This window comes from Phoenix dactylifera, chromosome 3 (genome assembly GCF_009389715.1).
Source record: "Phoenix dactylifera cultivar Barhee BC4 chromosome 3, palm_55x_up_171113_PBpolish2nd_filt_p, whole genome shotgun sequence".
Classification (NCBI taxonomy): domain Eukaryota; kingdom Viridiplantae; phylum Streptophyta; class Magnoliopsida; order Arecales; family Arecaceae; genus Phoenix; species Phoenix dactylifera.
The window spans coordinates 3,041,561-3,060,608 of record NC_052394.1 but is presented as its reverse complement, the minus strand read 5'-3'; the positions used below and the strand labels follow the sequence as shown (position 1 = coordinate 3,060,608).

The 19,048-nt window shown below is 38.9% G+C and overlaps 3 protein-coding genes across 3 annotated transcripts; all 3 read right to left on the bottom strand.

Moving 5' to 3' along the window:
• Positions 1-2,030: 2,030 nt before the first annotated feature.
• Positions 2,031-3,106, bottom strand: LOC103709660 (fasciclin-like arabinogalactan protein 12). The gene has a single exon (XM_008795122.4). The coding sequence runs from the start codon at positions 2,995-2,997 to the stop codon at positions 2,257-2,259; it is 741 nt and encodes a 246-aa protein (XP_008793344.2). The 5' UTR covers positions 2,998-3,106; the 3' UTR covers positions 2,031-2,256.
• Positions 3,107-5,611: 2,505 nt separating this feature from the next.
• LOC103709669 (dnaJ protein P58IPK homolog B) lies at positions 5,612-14,119 on the bottom strand. Its single transcript, XM_008795132.4, has 9 exons — positions 13,848-14,119; positions 12,698-12,863; positions 11,649-11,850; positions 11,386-11,546; positions 10,959-11,052; positions 10,650-10,862; positions 8,019-8,099; positions 7,441-7,659; positions 5,612-6,173 (listed from the first exon to the last, which is right to left on the bottom strand). Exons 1-9 carry the CDS (start codon positions 13,945-13,947, stop codon positions 5,985-5,987), a joined length of 1,425 nt encoding a protein of 474 aa, XP_008793354.2. The 5' UTR covers positions 13,948-14,119; the 3' UTR covers positions 5,612-5,984.
• A 1,563-nt stretch (positions 14,120-15,682) lies between these two features.
• LOC103711143 (zinc finger protein MAGPIE) lies at positions 15,683-17,005 on the bottom strand. The gene is made up of 4 exons (XM_008797172.3): positions 16,879-17,005; positions 16,348-16,747; positions 16,182-16,253; positions 15,683-16,085 (listed from the first exon to the last, which is right to left on the bottom strand). The coding sequence occupies exons 1-4, from the start codon at positions 17,003-17,005 to the stop codon at positions 15,683-15,685; spliced, it is 1,002 nt and encodes a 333-aa protein (XP_008795394.3).
• Positions 17,006-19,048: the final 2,043 nt, after the last annotated feature.

Genomic DNA, 19,048 nt, shown 5'->3' with positions numbered 1-19,048 from the left:
GAATTGGCTATGAAGCTGATGACAAGCCACTCACTCTCGAACAAAATGAAAATCAATTTCAATATGCTTGGCTCGAGCATAAAAGATGGGATTGGCAATAATATATATGGCAAATAAATTATCACACCAAGTGTACGAGCTTGAGAAAGTGAGATACCCAATTCATGTAGTAAAGATTGAATCCAAATTAATTGAGCAGCAGCATTGGCAAGCCCTTTGTATTCGGATTTGGTACTTGAACGTGTTACAATACGTTGCTTTTTAACACTCTAGGATATGAGATTACGACTAAGAAAAACATTACAGCTACTTACAGAATGCTGGTCATCAGGATCACTAGCCCAATTGGTGTTGGAATTGGCATGAAGAGAAAAGGATAGGCGTGTAGTTAAATAAGTATTATAGTCAATAGTATGCTTCAAATAACGAAGAATATGCTTGACTACAAGCGAGTGCATAGAAATGGGCCTATTCATGGACTAACATACTTGGTTGACTGCAAAGACAATATCATGATGTGTAAGAGTAAGGTACTAAAGCACACCAACCACACTCTGATATTGAGTTGGATCAGAAAGTGGCAAACCATAAGAATGAGAAAGTTGGGACTCAGTAGATATAAGTGTCGAGACATGGTTAGAACCATCCACGTTAGTTTTGAGAAGAAAACCAGAAATATACTTTGATTGGGTCCAGAACTAGTAATTTTAGCCTTAATGCCCCAAAAGTAGTGAAGAGGACCTAGATTAGTTTGTAAAAAAGCAATAAGATCATCCAATGGAGTAGTAAGAGTGTTAGTAAGAATAATATCATCAACATGAACAAAAAAGTGCCACATATTATTCTTTGGTGCGCTTGATAAAAAGTCAAACATCGGCCTTAGATCCATGAAAGCCAAGAGTATGTAAGAGCTCAATCGTTGAAACTAAGCACGTGGTGCCTATCTAAGACCATAAAGAGAACGTTGTAGCTTTCAAACATAAGTAGGATGGTCCGAGTCAGTGAAACCAAGAGGTTGTTTCATATAAACGTCCTCAGTGAGAAGTCCATGGAGGAATGTGTTTTTGACATACAATTGCTAAATGGACTAATCTTCAAAAATTGCAAGAGAAAGAACTGTGTGAATTGTGACAAGCTTAATAATTGGGTTGAACGTCTCATCATAATCAACACCCTCTTATTGATTGAAGCCTTTAGCAACCAAGCTGGCTTTATAGCGCTCGATAGAGCCACTAGATCGCCTTTTGATTTTGAACACCTATTTGCAGCTAATAATATGTTGTGAAGGAGAGAGTGGAACTAAAAACCAAATATCGTTAGAGAGCAAGACATTGTACTCATTTGCCATCGTTTCACGCTATTGAAGATCACGTTGAGCTTTAGTACAATAGGTGAGCATTCACTTGTGCAATACCTTTACTTTCATATTGCTTTTATGGTCAGATGTCAAAATGATACTAATGCTGCTAAAAATATCATTGAACTAATAGATGCACCTCATGAGACCAAAATTATCATATCTTGAATTCTCAATGTGCGTGAATATAATTTAGAGAGAGAGAGAGAGAGCAACGGCACCACAAATGGTTTCGGTGGCTACGATCAGGTAACAGGAGATGACGTTGAGGATGTTTCACCAAGTACTGGAGGGTTAAATGATCTATAGACTAAGAAAACTACAGATCCTGAAATGCCTATCTTAGATCTCTATCTCTCCCTTGCTGTAGATTGTTGCACAGTGTGTGATGAACACGGGGAGATGTATTTTTTTTTTTTTAAAAAAAAGCCAAAAACGGGGAGCTGATATTGCTGCCTTACATACCACAAGCATTTTAGAATCTCTAACATTTGGGTGCCAACAGCTTTGTTAAACTCGACATAAAGGTGGCATTGGAAGTTTGCAGATTTGCAAAATCTCCACTCAGTTTCTACAAGGTTTGAGTAAATGTTCTTATCTTTCACTACAGTTGAGCTGTCCACTGAGTTCCCCAGAGCAGATCAGTTACCCGTGCTTTGCCAAAGAGATCTTATGACACAAACTAATTCTTAAATTCAGAGACTATATGAACACATTGAGGTTTATGTTATCACTCTCTCTTTATCTTAGCACATACACAAATGGAATAACAATACAAAATCTGTTGCAGTGATAAAACAATGCAAAATTAAATGACACCTGAAAAATGCAAGCCTCCATACCCGACACAGACCAGTGACCACCACTTAGAAAAAGATAGAAAAGAAGAGCGACAGCACTCAGAGACCCCACCAGAGAGACATGAGAGCGACTGCAAAAGCAGCGGCACCCGCAGATGCACTCCAATTCAAGCTAACAGCAGCAGAGGCCCCCGTAGAGTCCGACGAAGTGCTCGAAGGCCCATCAGCGACAGGAACACCCTTCTTAGCTTTGGAAGGTGCAGGAGCAGGGGCAGGGGGTCCGAAGATATCCAATGGGAGGAGCACCTTCTCAACTTGGTACACAGCTAGCTGGTTGTCTGAGTAGATGGTGTTGGATACCGTGGTGTTGACAATCCCCGTTGTTATGTTGACGCCGTTCCCCACGGTTGTTACATTGAGTGCGAACCGCCCATTGTTTGCATCACCTGCCTGTGTTCGGAGTGGGTTGCTTACTGTTTGGAATTCAGTCATGGAGATGAAGGAAGGAAGCACATGGAACTGAAGCAGTTCAACCTTCTGCTGGTCGGTGAGGGAGTTGAGAGTGCCTGCGGAAAGGCTGGAGAAGGCATTGTCCGGGGGAGCAAAGACAGTGAGACCGGAGTCGGAGTTGTTGAGCTGGTTGTTGATCTGGTCGCTAACTTTGGTGCTCTTTATTAGCCGGATGAATGTGGTGAACTGCCCTGCCTTCTCAAGTATTTTCGTGATGTTCGTTGGGCCTGGTGGAGCTGGAGCTGGAGCTGCTGCAGGCTGAGCTGAAGTTTGAGCGTTGAAGTGGAGGAGAACAAGCAGGGCGATGGGATAGATCCTGAGGTGTTCCATGGCTTTTTTGGCTTTCTTCTTCCTGGCTTCAAGAGGGACGGGGTAAAGAAGGGGTTCAGATATCTATCTGTTTATCCTCCCTCTCTCTCCTTGCTTTGGTGGATGGGGTTATGGTGGCCTTTTTAAGGTCGTAGGAAGAGGGAGTGGAAGGGGTCGGGTGGTTGGTGGTGGGGTGGTCTCCAGCACCAAACTTAATAAGATGCTGCAACTAGTTTGCTTAGAGTGTCAGCAAATACAGTGAGGTATGACCTTAACATTTGTGCAACGATTGTTTCACAAAAAAGCATCAGTGCAATGATGGAGGTGAGCTCTGAAATGCTTTTGATGTGTAAGGTGGATTGTGTTCTACCCTTTAGTTATTCTGTCTCCTCTTCTTCTGTAATTTTTTTTTCACAGCACAAGCTTATTGACATCATTTTAGATATAGCTTAGTTTGTTGGGCTGTTCTTGTAAATAACGGTCGGTGGTCATGAAAAATATACAAAAATTTTGTGGGTTGCCATCAAAGATGATCACTGCCTTACGATTGCCGCTAAAGAAAAGGATCTGAAGCTGGGGATATCGCCATCTCTGTTGCTAACGGCACAAGCGAAAGTACAGCTTGCCAAAGCAGGAGGAGTCCTTTTTACTATCTCGGGAACAATGAATTTGCCGTGGCTTATTTATTTCTGCTTGATCTTTCCCTAAAAACGGTGGTGCTGTCCATGATCTGCTAAATAATTGACGTACGTATATTTAGAAGAAACTAGGCTTGCCCCAGACTACAACAACACGGGACTAGGAATAGTCCCCATCTCAGCTATATACGGAACCAAGAAGCTGGTAGCCTATCATATCTAGCTTGATACAAATACCTAAAGGGTGCATCCGAGGACAGTGATGGACAAAGCGCTATTTCATGCTGCTGAGATCACTAGAACTACTGCGGAGGTTTTATTTGGGACTTCCTAGCTTTCTTAAGATGAACTTTAACGGTAATGTGTCCAAGAGTGAAGGCAAAGGAGGAGTGGACTTTGTGATCCGAGGTCATGACTCCAGACTTGTCGCAGCTGGAGGACGACGCATATTCGACGTGACTATCATCAAAGCAGAGCTAAGAGCTGCATGGAAGGGCATCACTTATGCGAGGCTAGTTCTGGATGCGGACAACATCTACCTTGATAGGGATTCTGTTATGGTGAACGAATGGATTCAAGGCCAGCATACGTATGATGACGGGCAACCATTGCTTTGAGACATACATAGGCTTTCGAGAGGCAAATAGTGTTACTGATTGGATCGTCTTCTTTTGGACAATCGCAAGTCTATTCCGTTTCTCCTTTGTCAACTTTTTTTTTTTATTGATTTTATTGGTTGTACTCATGCACTACCATGAGTAACCGTTGTATCAAAAGAAAAAAAAAAGTTTTTGAGTTAATCGTGTTCCACAATGTTTCCCGTGATCTAGCTTTATATATATATAAAAAAACAAGTACATAGTATCGGATGTTGAAAACAGACATAAGAATGGTTTGCTTCCCCTGCGATCTATTTATTTTCTAATATCTGTTCCTTTCAGTGGAGTTCTTTATTTCCAATGCTGCGTGGTTTGCTGTAAGTATATGCAAAACTATAGAAAGATCCCATAGAATTACAGTTGCAAGGCGGATTCCGACAGAGGATGCAATGCTAAATGGTGATTAAAAAAACTTTATCAAGAATAAAAAGGAACGAAACGGAAGGGTGATGAGTAGACGAGCATGCGGGAAGTATTTTAGTTCAGATGCAGATACAGCGAGCAGTTGTTGTGATGTAAGTTGTCCAACTTTAGTGGTACAGCAATCTTTTGCCCGTTGTTTACAGCATTGCGTGTGCTTGGTCGCTCATCGATGGATACGAATGTGAAACATGCAGCCTATTGGATCTCCTGTTTTAAAACTACCACGTTCGTGAACAGTTAAATGGTTCCTTTACCTCACAGAATTAGACAATATACCTTGATATTGGAGAAGCATTATGAAAAAGGACGCTGAGATCTAGGATTTTGTGGAAGAGCAGGAGGTACTCTTCTTTGTTCCAAAAGCCTGACTTAGAACAAAAAATTAGAAAAATAATTTCTGACTGTTGCTGATTTTTAAATAAATAAAACAAAAGGATTAGAGCATTCCTCAGGCTTCTTAAAGTGGGTTGGCTCGTCCTTTTTAGGGTATAATGTAGATATATGTTTTGCTTACTCTTGGGGATTTGCAGATGAGGGAGGTCGTAAAGCATCGCAACCATCTGTGTAAAAATAGAATTACAAGGCTTATTTTCTTCTTATATAGATTGTTGCAGCAGCACCTGCAACCAATTCATGAACAGCCCAAGGGCAAACCATCATTAACTCGTGGCCCCATCCCAGGCCAATGGACACCTGTTACTGTGGAGTCTCAAGAGAGCAAAATCCTACGAGCATGACAATCTGCTGGTGTTCCACTGTCCTGATTAAATCCCCGGGGGTAAACAAAGGGAGGGGTGTCTGAAAAAATTTCAGTTGTTAGTTCTGCTTGGTTTGCTTTCAAACCAAGTCAAAGTTCTATCAAAGCATAAAACCATGAGCATACAGATGATTAAGGTTGCCTTTTACTGATGCAAATACTATGAAAAATCAGCATTACCATTGGGAGAACTCCAGAGAGTAATTAAACCAAAGTGTCTTTCTCTCAAAAAAAAAATAATACAATGTACGCAACTTATATTGTGCGCACCAGGGTTTGCAACACCGGTTAAGTATGACTTAACAAGAAAATTTCTCGAAAACTTTCAAGAAAACCTGCATTTTCCATCTCATTTCTTACAAGCCTCACTTGGGCTGTTTAATCCAAAATCTGATACCTGTTAGCAGTCAGCGCCTCGTGCAATAAATTAGCTTTCTCAGTTCTTTTTTTTTCTCAAACTCTTGACTTCTAAAGCGCTTCTTTGGGTCAGCAAACATCTGCGGAACTAAGAATCAAATAACACAGGTGTGATCAAAAATTGAACCCAAATCCCCCAGGGAAACCACCCCCAGGGAATCCTCCTTCGAACTGAAAAGTGAACTGTTGTCCACCACCACCACCGCCAAAAGGGTTGAAACCTCCACCTCCCATTCCCATACCCATGTCATCCACATCCTCACCTCGGTCATATCTTGTACGTTTATCTTCATCACCAAGTACCTTTACAAGGAAAAAGGAAGAGTTAGAATAGCAGGTGAGAATCGGAATTAAACAAAGATAAAACAGAAATATCACACTCAATATATAATAGCAACAGCTCCGAACCAAATTTTGGAAAAGACATGTGAAACAAGGTAATTGCCGAACCTAAAATATAATGAAGTTGGCTACAGCTTATTATCCCAGATACAATGAAAAACCAACAAAATTTGACACGGTTTACACTTCATCCAGGATATTGCAAGTGCTTGAATTTTGAAAATAACAAACTATCATATTCCTTCATATATAATCTATTCAAAAAGCTTAAAGACCATAATCCTTAATATCAGGTCGAGCTGTTTGACCAAACTATACAACCACCATAACCCGTATTCCTGAGGATATTTTATCCAGTCTTACCTTCGCCTTGCCCACCCGAATGTGAAGGACGTTTTTCTTTAGGACCTAGGAGGATCTTCTTTCATTTTTCTGCATGGTTTCGAGAGCATTCCGCCAGTTTTTGGCGACTTTCACTTTCAACCCGATTCACCGCCTGCGTGCCCTTTACGCCCAGTCATTCCGAAGAACACTTGCCCCCCCCCGTCTTACCGCGGCTGCTGGCACGGAGTTAGCCGGGACGGAAAAACGTAGTCACGGCCTGTGCTATAATGCATCCCAAAAAGCCTTCCCCCCCACCTTCAAGTCAACAACCCCAAATTCCTCCCGGATTGATTTGTCCACTTCGACTTCTCTCTTTCCTGTCGACTTCTTCGATTTGTGAATCATTTTTTGATTGGCTTTTCCGAAGGGAAATGCCTTATTTGACTCGTTTTTTACAAAATGAGATCAGAAAGTATCGCCTCCCCGCCCAGCTCTATCAGCAGGCCCCTTCTTTTGCAATACTTAATAAGGTCTCTCATGGCCAAATTCGTCTCTTTGTTCTTTTAAAGCTTATCTAGTTTTTAATAGTAAAATTGGAAGCAACACATGGACAGATTTCTCAAACGGTTTGAACATTGAAAATACTAACACTACAAAAATGACGCTGGCCAGACTACAATATAAAAATTTTAGCATTCTATGTTGCAAAAAAAAGATGGAAGAGAATGTTATCAGGATTTGTTGGAATATTGGGTAAACACAAGCTTACTTTACTTCAGTATGATGTGCTAAAATACCAGATAATCAATTGGTAGATGATAAAGGATAGGGAATTCATTTTCAGTAGAGCTTTCACAAAGTTAATACACGAGACTACCATTAACCCTACTGTTATTTATATTACCTCATATGCCGCAGCAATTTCTCGAAACTTGGCCTCTGCTTCCTCTCTGTTACCAACATTCTTATCCGGATGCCACTGTAAAGCAAGTTTCTTGTAGGCACGTTTAATCTCTGCAACAGAAGCAGTTCTTGAAATCCCCAAGATTTTGTACCAGTCCTTGCGTTTGCTTAACTTCAGTGATTTTTCAGCCCTCATAAGTGCTTCTCTAATATTCATATCCTGAAAAATTGTAATCAGCAATCTCCAACTATACAAATTAGTTTTAAACAAGTATGGGGAAAAAGAATAAATTTAAATAAAGTACACAGATGACAGAAATAATCGGCAGATAAAAATGAGCTTAAGGTCTACATATTAACCATAGTACAGATACCCTAATTCCTAAATCAAACAGTAGGCAAAGTATTGTAAACACAAACATGAATCAAAAGAGTTTGGATCAATGGAATATGCAACTATACATGACACCGACAATTAGGAAAGAGGAAAAGAAGATTTTCTTTTAAAAAAATAGCAGTGAGAAAACAGTTCTATTATTTCCAGTAATGCTCATTGAAAATTTGAACAATATAACAAACCTGTGGAGATTTTTGAGCAGCTATTTTCAGATCTTCCACAGCTCCCTCCCAATCTTCTGTTATAAGTTTAGCCTCACCTCGCTGCATAGAGACAGCTAGGCCTGTTAGATAAACACAACCAAATTCAAGTACAAAATATTGTCGTGGCAGATGTAGAACTTGTGGAAGACAAGGTAGTCAAGACATGCTAGGCGATTCTGACATATTCGAACTTTACTATTTCACAATTAATACATCTACAAAACAGGCTGTCATCTTTGGCACCACCTGGTAATTGAAAATTAATCAGAGTCATATTTTATATCTTCGTGAATTTGTCTTTCTTAGATGCAAAACTGTTTCTCCAAAAAACGACAGGATCAGATTTGTAAGCAATGATAGAAGATGCCCACACTCAATCTTACCGGGAAAGGCAGAGGACCAACAAAAATTTAACCTCTAGACCTTACATCAGCCAAGTTTGTCAAACTTAAAGATGTTTATGGTGCTTAGACCATCAGGTCAGTAAAGGAGGCAATTGGAAAATCTCAATCTGATGGTGTTGATACATGAGATTCATGTCAACAAAAAATATACCGGCCAGTCTTCTCAAGCAACAATACTCTTAAGAAATGAAGGACTACAAACAGCTATATTCAGAAGGCAAAAGGGCCGATTAATATATAGCTTCTGCATCAGTGAATATCATTTATGTTACATGATATCGATGTCAAGAATGTTGAGTGGTAAAACAGACTCTTACTTCAACTTTACATGTATAGCTCAATTGACACCATTTCTGGCTCTTCAATGGCCAATCCTGATACAATTTGACTGCTTAATTTCTTCAAAATCAATCAGATAGTCAAAATTCTAATTAATCTATTTACACATTCCACACTAAAACTGATTGGCGCTAGAGTGTTGAATGTCACTCAAGAGGAAGGACTAATTGATTGATAAGTGAGAACCCATCAGCCAGCAGAAAGCTAATGACTGACATTTTCCCCAAATTTTATTAATACCAATTGATGAATAAACTACCTTTGGTCAATGTCATCTTCTTTTTCTCTCTCAAACATTATCAGGATAGAGAATAAATGGCTGTACTAACCGCGTATCTATAAATATAAATCTCAAGGACTTACATGGAACATCACAAAATTTGGAATGGTTTCGTTTTCTTTTCAAAAATTTTACATGCAGAAAGTTTTATTCATAAATTGAAAGTTAGATGGACAGGAGCCATGTCATGATTGTACTCAGAAATGACTTATTCTGTTTTTATAGGTGGTGCTGCAGGGGTTTTATGAAACTGAAGGAATACACAATATTGCTTCCAATGTACATTCTGCTTGCTTGATTTCTTTCTAATATGTTCAAGTGAAAAATAGAAGAAAACATATATCGATAAGGGAGTTTACCTATCGATTTTATGTCTTGACATAGTGACACTACATGACCAGAAAAAGAATGACCTATATATAGCAGTATGATTACAAGATGACCAAACCATAAACATACACATATCACACATACATTAGCAATATGGAAAAACAAACAATTTTCTTCTTTTTTCCCTCTCGCCGAGAGAAGAGAAGACGGAGGGGGGGGGGGTGTGGCCATTAGTACAATACAATATGCAGTTGCAAATAATCAAGTGCTTCCCTTCAAACTAAATATGCTTAACTGAAATGGCTCCCACATTTATCCTTTTCCAACGGGAATAGTGCAGAGGGGGCAACAACATAGGAGAAAAGTAAAAAGAAAGTTAAAGTTGTTTCAATAACTTATATTTGACAAAATAATATAACAATTAGCAGTAAAAGGAACAGAGTTTGACTAATTAAGAGGGGAAATGATTGCTTTAAAGGGACATATAAGAAGGTGCAGATAGAAAAGTGGTGCAGGAAAGCCTCCTTTAGCAGGTGCCATGTAAGCTAGAAAAAGGAAAATTTGCCATGTTTGATTGATCTATAGCAGTGTTACTGCACAACCACAACTGACTAAATTGAGCCTACGTTACTTCTAAGACACAAAGTACAACAGATTATAAAATAAAATCAATGGAAAAATGCAGGTGTTGTGATTGTGGATAATAAAGAATACCCTTGAAGGCATTACTATGGTGAGTATATGTAGGGTGTGCAATGATCAGGCTGACTTTCCAGATGAATTAGGGTAAGCTTTGTAGTTGATAATGGAATATGTAAGCTTGTGGTCAGTATGCTAAGGTCCCAAACTTGCAGAGCAGGGGTAGGAAATGGCATGCCAATGCCTGAAGTTCCCTCTCCACAAGTTCATTTCACAAACAAACAGTCCTTAAACAAGACTTGTTAATATTTAGAACTGGACTTCTTAACTTTTTATGAAATGCCTTCATAAGATTCACAGCATAACACGTAGATATCTATGCTTATTACTGCCTCAGCCTTGAAGCAGGTTGGCTTCATTTTCCTGACCAAATGACATTGGGGTAGCTCATGGCACTGCTCTAGCTCATGTCACCAGTATGAGGTCAGGATCTAGATCTCGAAGTTTCCAGGTCACCCAATCTAGATAAATCGAGTTAAGACTTGAGATGCATTTAGTTTATAATGACTAATTATAGCATTTCAATAAGATTTGGAAGTTTGAAAAGCCGTAGCAAACCTGGGCCAATGCTTCAACAAGCTCTTCATCAATCTCAAGTGCTTCTGTGCAACTGTTGATAGCATCCTTACCTCTGCCAAGTTTAACCAAGACCTTACATAAACCAAGGTGAAGATGTACATTATGAGCACTATGACTCGGGTCCATTGCAAGGGCAGCCTTGAAGTCCTCAACAGCCAATCGTAGCTTACCCTTTGCAGCATTGTCTTCTGCCTGAAATAGTCCCATCAATTTACATTTTATGAATATACAATACAATTAAATAGTAATTTGCAGATTCATATCTAAGCTCCAGAATAATATCCTTACACTCTTGGTCTTCTTTAGAAGATTTTTTAACCCAAAATATGCTTTCTTCAGTTCACTATGTTCAGGATCTAGACGGAGTCCCTTCTGAAAGTGCCTGAAAAATTTTACAAAAAAAGATAATAGTACTTCCTGCATCTTAAGCTTTCTTCTGACCAATAGCACAATCTGTCATATTCTTTTGTTTGCTTATTCTTAAGATATCAAAAATAAGAAATTAGGTGTCATATGCAACATAATGTTAAAGACATGCAGGGATTAGACCTTGCAATTGTTTGGAAGTGCTAGCCTATAAAGTTAAGCTAATAACTGCAGCTTAAAGAAAATGAAAACATCATTGCAGCAACATGCAAAAAAAATGCACATCTAACAGATAAAATCTGAAAATTCTTTTAACATATATCTGTAGGGGAAATTTCATAAATCAAACCTTGAAGCAACATCATCGTCTGAGAGATAATAATAAGCACGGCCACGAAGCAGTAGTGCCTCCAAATTATCTTCCTCTTGTTTAAGTATGTATCCTGTCTCTGAAATAACATTGGAGTAGTCTTTCAGTGCCAACAGCAATTTTACCTTAAGAATTTTTGCCTGCAAAGAACAAGCTTCACTGGAGTAAGACTGCATCTTATCAATACAATCCAAATCTAATTCAACAAGCAGAGCCAAACATCATTAGTCCATAAAAGGTACCTTTAAACATCCTGGAGAAAAGACAAGAACAATTTTGTCGATGTAATCCAAAGCTTTTGAGAAATCACCAGAGTCAAAATGATTATTTGCGGAGTCCAGTGCGCTTTGAGCCTGCAATAACTGGGAGAGCTCCTTCTCCACTGAAGATACCCCAGGTTTTAGCTCTAGAAATTTTTTATAGTCTTTCTCAGATTCCTCAAATCTACATTAGATAAAAATTATGTGAGATAGCATTTATTCTGAGACCACAGTTTTTGGAGAAGTGAAACATGCCCTAAAGACAGTTCTGTCAGATTAACTCTTCCTAACTAAACAATATCTTTCTTTAGAACATTGTCCTCCATATTTATCATTTATTATACATTTACTTTAGTACCAGACAATAGAGTATCAATTGCACATGGTCAGTTATATAATCATGACGAATGAGTCAATGATCAATTTATGGGGGAACATAATCTTTATACTGTGTAGAGCACAAGACATGAAGCATGCCACATCACAAAATTTGCATCAGCAATGTTTTCTATGTACTAGCATTAGCTCAATGTTCTCCATATTTTAGTATCTTGACTTAAAAAGAAACACCTTCAAGTTGACTTTAGCCCTTTTCAAACAAAAATGCTATACTCTACAACTCTTGCATTAATGGGAACATGCATGGGTTTTGAATGAAGTTAAAACTGATAGTTTAATTTTTCTGTACAGCTACATGTATCAGCGCTTTGAGTTATCAAATCTATGGGTTGAGACTTGAGAATTATACACCCCTATGTTAGGATCCTAGGCAAAACTACATCATGTTGTATATGCCTTAACTGTTATCTGATTGATCGTACTGAATTGACAAGTTCACTCAATTCATATTTAATGACCTCAAGCCTCTGATGTAGAAAGACAGAGGAAATAAAAAAGACTGAATGAAGTCCCCTCCCTTCCCTCTCTCATTTTCATGAATGCCTAGATTGCAATAAAACGTCAAACATTTCATAATGAAATTCAAATAAACAAAATTGTTGGAAAAAATTATATGTATAGCAGAAAAGCACCTGCATAGATGACGAAGAACAGATGCTCGCTGTGAATAAGATTTTGAAAGATTTGGATTTGCTTCTATTGCAGCATTGAGAAGTCCAAGTGCATCATCATACTGTTTCACCTTTATCATGTCAGAGGCTCTTTTCAATGAACTAGCAGCATCACCATGTTGGCTTTCTGCATATCAGACAAACCAAATTAATACAAAAATGGACACTGATATACTCATCACAAAGCTATATAAAAAACAACTGCATAGACAATCAGCATTTCTTAGTAAACAAAAAAAATCCATTGACATTAGTCTGCATGAGAAGGTATATACACTGAACTCTTTTTTGGTAAACTGGATTTATTAAACCAATCTAGAGTAATTAACCAAACCTTTTTTTTTTAGAATAAATATACACACTGAACCTCGATGGCATATATACCGAACTTCAAAAAGGAAAGAACAGTATAGAAGGCACAGAAGCTGGCACTCTATATTATCTCATATAATCTAATTAGAAAAGTTATGAAAACCTAAAACTTTTCTCAAATGCATACATGATACAGAATGGTGGATTGACGTTTCCAATGTACCAAGAACTGAAAAGCCACCGGTTTTTTTTTCAAGAAGATAAGATAGAAAACTCTATCATATCGGGAATATCCAAGTACAGTATTCAGCTCCCCATCCCTGGGTCCAAAATCCAGCAAGAAAAGAAACGCTACACCAGAAAGCCACCTTTTAACCTCCCCACATCAGCACACCATCCCCCTTCCCGATTAAAAGAAACGAATTGCATAGACAAGGTTAAACTACGCCTTAATTCCCAATATCAAAGGGTTTAAATCAATTCCAACACCTCAACCCAGTGAATCATCCCATATAATAAATAAGAACAAATGTAGTTGCATGCAAGTATCCAAAACTGATAGTAAAGAACTGACAGGATCGTCTTGAATTTAAAAAAAACAAAGAATCAGGAATTCGCAGTTTAAAGATTTCATCTTTTTTACTTCTTTTTCATATATAAATAAACCTAAAAAATCGTTTCCTGAAGAGTACCACGCTAGTTACAACAATTAACACAAAGAACAACGACATCAATCCCGACTCAGTTCACGAAAAACAAAATCCTAATCGATTCAACGGAAGCGGCGGAAAGGGCGTACCTTGGCCGGTGACGAGCGGGGATTGGGAGGAAGACAGCAAGTGGAAGAGGAGAAGAGGCACGACGACCAGTCCCCCGGAGCCGGAGAACATCGCCGCCATCTTTTCCTTCCCGAATCCAAAGCGAAGACAAGAAGAAAGCCCCAAATCCAGATCCCCGATCGATTCAGAAGACCGCACCGTAGCCTTTGTCCGGGGATTCTAGTTTGGGGCTTTCTATTTTTCTTTTTTTTGTTCCCCTTTGTTTCAGGTTCTTGATCGAATCGGGAATCGGACAGGGGAAGTATTTGAACGCCATGTCATAAACTTCGTATACTGAAGAGACACGTCGCACAAACCAATGATTATGCGCCACGTTGTTTTAGCTTGGACGAGCTTACTTTGCATACGGTCAAAATCCAATTACCATACACAGAATCCAAAGTCCAATCACCATGGATACAACCGAAAGACCGGTTTCTGTCAAAATCCAATTGCTATCAGAACTCGAGGGATGCTGTTTGTAAGAATTACTTTTCGGACAATCTACGGTCCATGCATGCAAAGATGAGCCAGGGCGGTCAATTATTTTTAGGTTTTTCTATATAAATACTCTTCCAAAAATTCAAATTTAAGTAAATACTTTTTTAAAATTTATATTTTTTTATTTATTTCTGTATTCTCATAAAATATTGTTTTACATAAATATTGCTAATATAATGGTTCTTCTAATACCATTAACAAAAACCATATTTATTATAATTAAAAATAAAATAAAATTTTGAAATTATTTTTTTCCATCACTATTGTCTTATATATATATATTTTTTGCATATCTACTCATTAAAAGTATTTTAGTTATCTTAATTTGAAACCGTTAATTTTTTAACGTCGTTAGATGGCATGGGTATATATTGGATAAAAAAAAGTAGAATAGCAAAACACATATTTTATGGGGGTATACATGCAAATATCAGTTTGGAAAGGTATTCATGCAAAATTTCATATTTAGGAAGGTATTCATGCAAAAAAAAATCGGTTATTTTTTCTAAAAATTTAGCTACGGTAGTCCTTTATATTATTTTATAAAAAATAAAAAATATTTTGACCACCCAATAATAGATATTGATGGTATCCACCTCCCAACTTTTTTCATTATTTATCTCTTCTGCTCGCTTTCTCCAGCTCCTCCATCGTTCCGGTTACAGCGCCGCTCTTCACCTTTTACGAGCTCATCTTGGATATTCTCATAGAAATCAGGCCTATTAGGTCTTCCGAGCATCTAACAACTTAGCCTTGGGCCTATTAATTTCTGTAAAAAGAGAAAAACCTCTCATAGGATCCAGACCAAGGAATGCTCGTTGATATCGGCCAGGCTCAAAAGAATTTTTCCATCCATTCATCCAGCAGGAAGCTATCGAATCCCGGTGCCACATTGCTATAATCCTCCGCCTCCTCACCGGGCACAACCTGAAAGAGCCATCTCAAGATGGCCGGTGCCGGGCCACTAAGGTTGGACAAGATATCAGGCCATGGGCTATTTTATTTGGGTCCTAGCCCACTTTCACTGGATCAAGAAATGAAAGCCACAATTTCACGCATGGGAAAAGATAACCCAAAGGCCCACAGCACAACCACAAGAAGATCAAGAATTAGAGATAAAATTTAAGATAAGAAATCATTTAAAGTTCCAAAAACAAAAGTCTGCATTTAAAGTTTTTTTTTGATGAGAAGTCCGCATTCAAACTAGGACTAAAATATGAAAAATTTAAACCTTCCAAGCAAGTTCAATAGTCCAAAATCCAGATGATCAAGGAGAACATATCTTCGCCGACGGTCTTCACCGCCAACGACAGCATCAGAACCACCTCCCACCCATGAAAGCCCATGCATCCACCGGCAGCAGGTCGGAATCATTTCCACCGAGCAGCATGAAGTCCGCGGGCAGCCCCATTCCCAACGCATCTCCCCAAGGATTCACCACCGGCGGCCCCGGCGGCGCCTGCAGCCCCGGCGGCGCCGGCAGCCCCTGCATGTTTCTCTGCTCTCCAGTCTCCCCGAACCGCATCGGCAAGCCGCCAACTCCCTGCATATCCGTCGGTTGCCCACGATGCATCCCGTTCACGCTTCCCATTCCTTCAGCAAAGTTGGCAAACGGTGGAGCCATCAGCGGATGCGGTGGAACCGGCGTAGGGAGTGGCAGAATTGCATTGGAACCGTCATTCGCTCCCACATTCGGCATCGTCGGCACGGCAGGAAAACTGCACGACAAGAGCAAGCTTCGTCAGTCCATTGCGAACCAGAGCTGCCAAGCAGCTCGGATCAACGAGCATCGAATCAGAGAATAGACTGCATACGGTGGAATCAAATTATTGTACTCTCGGTGAGCCACGTTGCAGCCTTCCTGGTGAGCGAGAAGACTGCGCTTCCTGTATATGTCAAAAGAAACCACAGCATTCGAGTTGGAGCAAGCTTCAGGTAGTTACGAATGGAGGGAGTAGGAATCGGCAGGGCAATGCTTACCGGCTGAATTCTTGGCCGCATTTCTCGCACCTGAACTTGCCGGAGCTGCATCTGCTGAAGTGCGCCTTCATGTCGGACTCCGTGGCGTACATCTTGCTGCATTTCTCACACCTCCACTTCCTCTCGCAGTGCTTGCGGATGTAGTGTTTCTTGATGCCGGTGATGTCGCCGAGGGCACGGCTTGGGTCATGGTGTACGCAGCTCGGCTCAGGGCAGACGTAGACACGCTTCCCATTCGTGGAGCTGCCGCTCTTCTTAAGGTTCCCCTCCAGGTTGTGCGCTCGCCGGTGAAGCTGAAGGTTCTGATCTCTTTGGAACCCTCGGCTGCACACTTCACAAACATAAGTGCTTGTCGCTAGTAGCTTCTCTGGAGACAAGGATATAACCTCTGCCCTCGGATCTATTGGCCATTAGCAGCATTGTTGTTCAGGTGGATTAAATAAGATTAAAAAGCAAAGAAAAGAAATAGTGAGTAATGATCGAGAATGGAAATAATGATGCAAGGAATATGAAAACGGAGAGAGGATTCACCTGGCTGGCCCGGTCCATTTCTCTTTCTCTTAGGCCTGGCCGTTTGCTGCTGGGGAGTCAGGTCGCGGCTTGTTTCCCCAGGGAGACCTTGGGCGGAGAATGGAGTGGCAAGAGCGTACGCAGACATTGTGCTCTGAAGCCATAAAATGGTTACAAAGTAATCCTCATGCACAGAAGCAAGCAAATGAGCAACCAACAGCAAATGGATATTTTTGAATTCTTCAACCAAACCAAACTGAGAGTGTAAATGATCTAGAAATCAACAAGAACTCCTTTTCACGATACCAGAATCTCAAAGCCAACCTTCTTTCAGAAAAATAAAAAAATAAAAAAGCTGAAAGTGAAGTCCATATTGAACTACTACTTTCCCATGGATCTCTTCTACTTGGGCCTCTATCTCACTCCCTAGCGTGCGTGCATGTATGTGCTGCTGTCATATGATTATGACATCCGACGTAAGTAATCTTCTTGGAAGGCTTGGGGCTGCTTGACGGCAGCCTTAAGCACATCAACCTCATGTGGTTACCCCAAACATCTTATGTTCCCTGACCATGATTGTGTTCAAGGTTGAAGATCATTATTAGAACATTGAACCCAAAACCAAGCCATCATGTAGAGCGTCAAAAGCAGAATTTTGAATAAATCACATTTTGCATCAAAATTATTAGGCCTGATGATATACATTGTTGATCTTTTCCCTATTAAGTTTTACGATTTAGATGGTCGGTTAACATGGTATCAATGGTTAGATTCGCAAGAGGTCATGAGCTCAAATCTCTCCAATTCAACTGTTTATCTAATTATTCTTGTTTATCTATTGTCAAGCTTAAGCTTTAAGATTTTCCATCATTTTCTCTAAACTCTTGGTGATGGCATCCGAGGGTTATGAAATTACTCAGAAAACATGTACTCCATGTATAATGGTCTCATATTTTACTTTTGAGGTTGATAATGATCTCATAATGAAATATATACACATTTAGAAGAATAAAGATAAAGATGAAAATAATGCATATATGGTTTTATGTGATTCACACTCATGCATATATCTACCATCCAAACATCGTGAATATATCCACTATCCAAATCCTAAGATTTTCTGCTGTACAGAAGATAAAGTTAGAGCCTTGAAATGTTTTTTTTTTAAAAAAAATCAAGATATGCATTGCATCTATGAAGAATAATTGCCTGGTGAAGATATTTAAAACTTATATCTTTCTTCACTTTCTTTTTTTTTCACCTTTAAATATTTTTTTTTTGTTTTGGTGCGATTAACCTCATCTCTATGTCTCAGTCTAGAGGTACTTTCTCTAGTACCTTCATGCTTATGAGTAAGGCCCCACTATCCTTTTAAAAAAAATAAAAAAAGCATTATTGAAACACTAGGTGATCGATATCACAAGAGAAGAAAAAAAAAACTGAACCTTATACAACCTTAATCAACCTTTGCTTAATAGCAAATACCAAAAGAATATGATTTGATGTAATTGATAGGAAATGGAGCATAACAAAAAGAACTTTTTTTTACGTTTGCAAATTAACCTTTTTTTCATGAAATATAACACTCGACAGAATAAAGAATAAGTCCTATTAGAATTGAAACAGGACTTGTGGAAGCTCTACATGGTGGCATCCCTACTATATTCCTTAAGGGGGATGGTGAATTTATGAGGGAGCATGGAGCAAGATAGGAGAATGAATAAAATAAGAAGTTGCTAACAAATATGGAGTATAATTTGGAAGACTCTCTTTTCTACAACATGAAATGAACATAAAAAGAAATGATTAAAATATTTCACAGTCAGATTGGGATGGAGAAGGCATGTTAAAAGAGAAGGAAAATGAAACTAAACTTAGTTTGAAAACCTGATGTAATAGTAGACATATTTAAAATGTAGTTACAAGTTATATACTTTTATTAAAGAAAAACAAAGACTATGGTAGATAAGTTCTAGGTATTAAAAATAAACATGAAAATACCAGAATACCCACTTGTAATTAGCGTAAGTAAAGTCACATTTGAATGTAGTACAAAAATCATGATATCTTGAGATTTTTATATTTTTTTAAAATTAAAGTTATCACTTTGATAGCTTGGTATATGTAGTACATGAATTTCACAAAAATTTTCAAAATACTATAATTAGAAAATTTATACTTGAGTAATTTA

Bases quoted from the DNA above. Each gene is read 5' to 3' on its own strand.
- LOC103709660 (XM_008795122.4), bottom strand. From the start codon at position 2,997: ATGGAACACCTCAGGATCTATCCCATCGCCCTGCTTGTTCTCCTCCAC.
- LOC103709669 (XM_008795132.4), bottom strand. From the start codon at position 13,947: ATGGCGGCGATGTTCTCCGGCTCCGGGGGACTGGTCGTCGTGCCTCTT. The intron at 11,547-11,648 runs GTACCTTTTATG...TGTTCTTTGCAG, and splicing joins TTTCTCCAGGATGTTTAAAG to GCAAAAATTCTTAAGGTAAA. The intron at 8,100-10,649 runs GTTTGCTACGGC...GTCTCTATGCAG, and splicing joins TTGTTGAAGCATTGGCCCAG to CGAGGTGAGGCTAAACTTAT.
- LOC103711143 (XM_008797172.3), bottom strand. From the start codon at position 17,005: ATGTCTGCGTACGCTCTTGCCACTCCATTCTCCGCCCAAGGTCTCCCT. The intron at 16,748-16,878 runs GTGAATCCTCTC...AATGGCCAATAG, and splicing joins AAATGGACCGGGCCAGCCAG to ATCCGAGGGCAGAGGTTATA. The intron at 16,086-16,181 runs GTATGCAGTCTA...CTTGTCGTGCAG, and splicing joins TACAATAATTTGATTCCACC to TTTTCCTGCCGTGCCGACGA.